The following is a 2,379-nucleotide window of genomic DNA, read 5'->3' as shown; positions in this document are numbered from 1 at the left end:
GTTCCTGTAGAATTAACGTGTAATTGCACAGATGCATGATCCGTCATTTCTCTCTCTCTCTCTCCCTCTCTCTCCCTCCTCGTCACCCATCAGTACCACCGGCTGCTCCTACCTGTATCACCCTCATGTTCAGCCCCGTCTCCTGGGCCAGTTGCTCTCGGATGTGCCGTGTCGGCTTCGGCGTGGCCACAAACGCGGCCTTTAACGTTTCCAGCTGCTTGGCCTTGATGGTGGTGCGGGGCCCCCGCCTCTTGGTGCCCGAGTTCTGCTCCTCGTTCTCGATGTTGTTGGTCTCCTTATCGGAGGACGTTGAATTGTCTGTCTCCTTGATATCGTCCGGTACTTGGTCCTGCAGATCCGGAGATAAACTTCTGTCCGTGCACGACGACACTGAGAGGGAGACACGGGAGAACACGCTGGTCACGACTGGAACCTTCGATTGTGTTTAAACACCACACAGAACTGTAGATTTTTTTTTATATGTATTAAAGAAAACAAAACGTATGTACATTTTGTACATGTACATTTTTTTCTGTCTTATCTATATCCGAAATAAACACGTTATTCGTCACTGGAGTGCGTGGTATTTTACACACACCCAGAGCTGCGTGACGCTGGGAATGATTTGAAATGACATGCAGGGAAAACAAGAGGGAAGAAGGAGCAGCGCGCACGGCTCTCATCCCCACTGGACCCCGGCGCACAGTAACAACAGAGAGCCGTGGTCCTGTGGAGGTAAATGTTGAACCCATTCATCTGACGAGAGTGTTGTGACGTGGTCTCCACGGGTTTTCACTGGAAAAACCTTGGAGAAAAACACACAAAATCTCTCAGGGAAGCGCGTCCGGAGCTTTTCCACACTCGCCTCTCTGCTCTCCCCAACAAGGCCGAGGGTTTTCAGGCCTTTATGTTTATCAGACGTACGAGCGAGAGAGCGTCCATCCATAGGTGTGTGTGTGTGTAAGTGTGTTAGTACCCGAACACGAAGAGATTAAAATAAAAGAAGACAAAAACACAAACACACAGACACATCACGGCTTATTTAGCGCTGATTACCTGAGTTCAGGTTGACCTCCTTAATTGCCACGGTGCTCAAATAATCTTCTTTGCACACGAACTTGTTCTCGTCTATCACGTAGAGTTCCTCCCCCGTGGACAGCTGCTTGTTACACACCATGCAGGTGAAGCAGTTCAGATGGAACACCTTGCTGCGCGCTTTGCGCACCAGGTCGTTTGGCAAGATTCCCTGCAGACAGCCAGCGCACTTGGTGCCAAAGCGCCTGGATGAGAAGGCAAAAATACAAATTACACGCGGTCACTCACACACACACACACACAGTCACAACAGCAGACGTCGTATAGTATGCAGAACGTCGGATGATATTAATATAAAACAACATAACATGTATCAGTGGAAAAATATCTCAATAAAAATATAAAAATAAATACTCCTATTAGATATAAGATGTATGAATTATTTTTGTTAATCATATCAGATGTTTAATCTATAATCTTTACAACTCGCACTTAATAAAAATAAACAATACAAAAAAATAATACCGGGATTTAAATCGATATTCAATTATCGGTTCGATTATTTATTACGAAACAAATTGCGATATTAATCTAAAATAATAATAACAATAATATAATATACAGCTGCTGTTGTTGTTTGCTGCTATTACAGCTTGTCTATAATCAGCACCGACGCTCGTCTTCCTGAGTCTGTTGGAAATAAAAAATGACTTAAAAAATACCGACTTTCTTTTTCCAGTATTTCTGATATGAAGCGTGTTAATTTTGATGGTGTTGCTCTGACAATAACTCCAACGCACGACGCATTAGTGACACTCAACATATTGTAGCCAGGTCATATATTAGGGGATTAAACAGAGGAGGAGAATTTTAGTCTGGAAATCTGCCTTTAATCCATATTTTACCCGCTTATAATGGCTGGTGTGGGAGGAACAGAGGATCACACCGTTACCTGTACTACATATATAATTATATATATATATACGTATTTATGTAGTACAGGAAATGATGGCAAATATATATATATATATACATACATATATTCACATAGATGTACTTATATTTATAGCGGTATTTAGGTATCTGTTTCTTTTTTAACTTTTACCTTTGTCTTAAAAAATTCTCCCGTCATGCTGTTTCATCAAGTTTAGTTCAAATAAAATCCACACACGGGTAGTTGTGTGTACTGTGACACACACTTGTGTGTGACTCTCTGGTGTTGTCTCCAGTCCCACACTGGGCCCAGCCGGGACTGGACCGTGTTCTGCTGGTGGACGTGGACGTGGAGCTCGGTGATCAGCGAGAAGTGGAACTGTCTTTTTTTTGTTAAGCATTGTTTTTACC

General features: G+C 43.0%; 1 protein-coding gene across 1 annotated transcript in view; it reads right to left on the bottom strand.

Moving 5' to 3' along the window:
- lhx5 (LIM homeobox 5) overlaps window positions 1-2,379 on the bottom strand; it is a 14,955-nt gene that overhangs the window by 9,974 nt on the left and 2,602 nt on the right. Inside the window, exons 2-3 of the mRNA XM_025062639.1 lie at window positions 1,057-1,280; window positions 113-390 (exon numbers count right to left, since the gene is read on the bottom strand). Of these exons, the coding sequence (XP_024918407.1) occupies window positions 113-390; window positions 1,057-1,280 (502 nt within the window). The remainder of the gene's footprint in view (window positions 1-112; window positions 391-1,056; window positions 1,281-2,379) is intronic.

This window comes from Cynoglossus semilaevis, chromosome 14 (genome assembly GCF_000523025.1).
Source record: "Cynoglossus semilaevis isolate Cse_v1.0 chromosome 14, Cse_v1.0, whole genome shotgun sequence".
NCBI classification, from domain to species: Eukaryota; Metazoa; Chordata; class Actinopteri; order Pleuronectiformes; family Cynoglossidae; genus Cynoglossus; species Cynoglossus semilaevis.
Note: the sequence above shows the minus strand (reverse complement) of the source record. Positions and strands in the feature narration are given on the sequence as shown.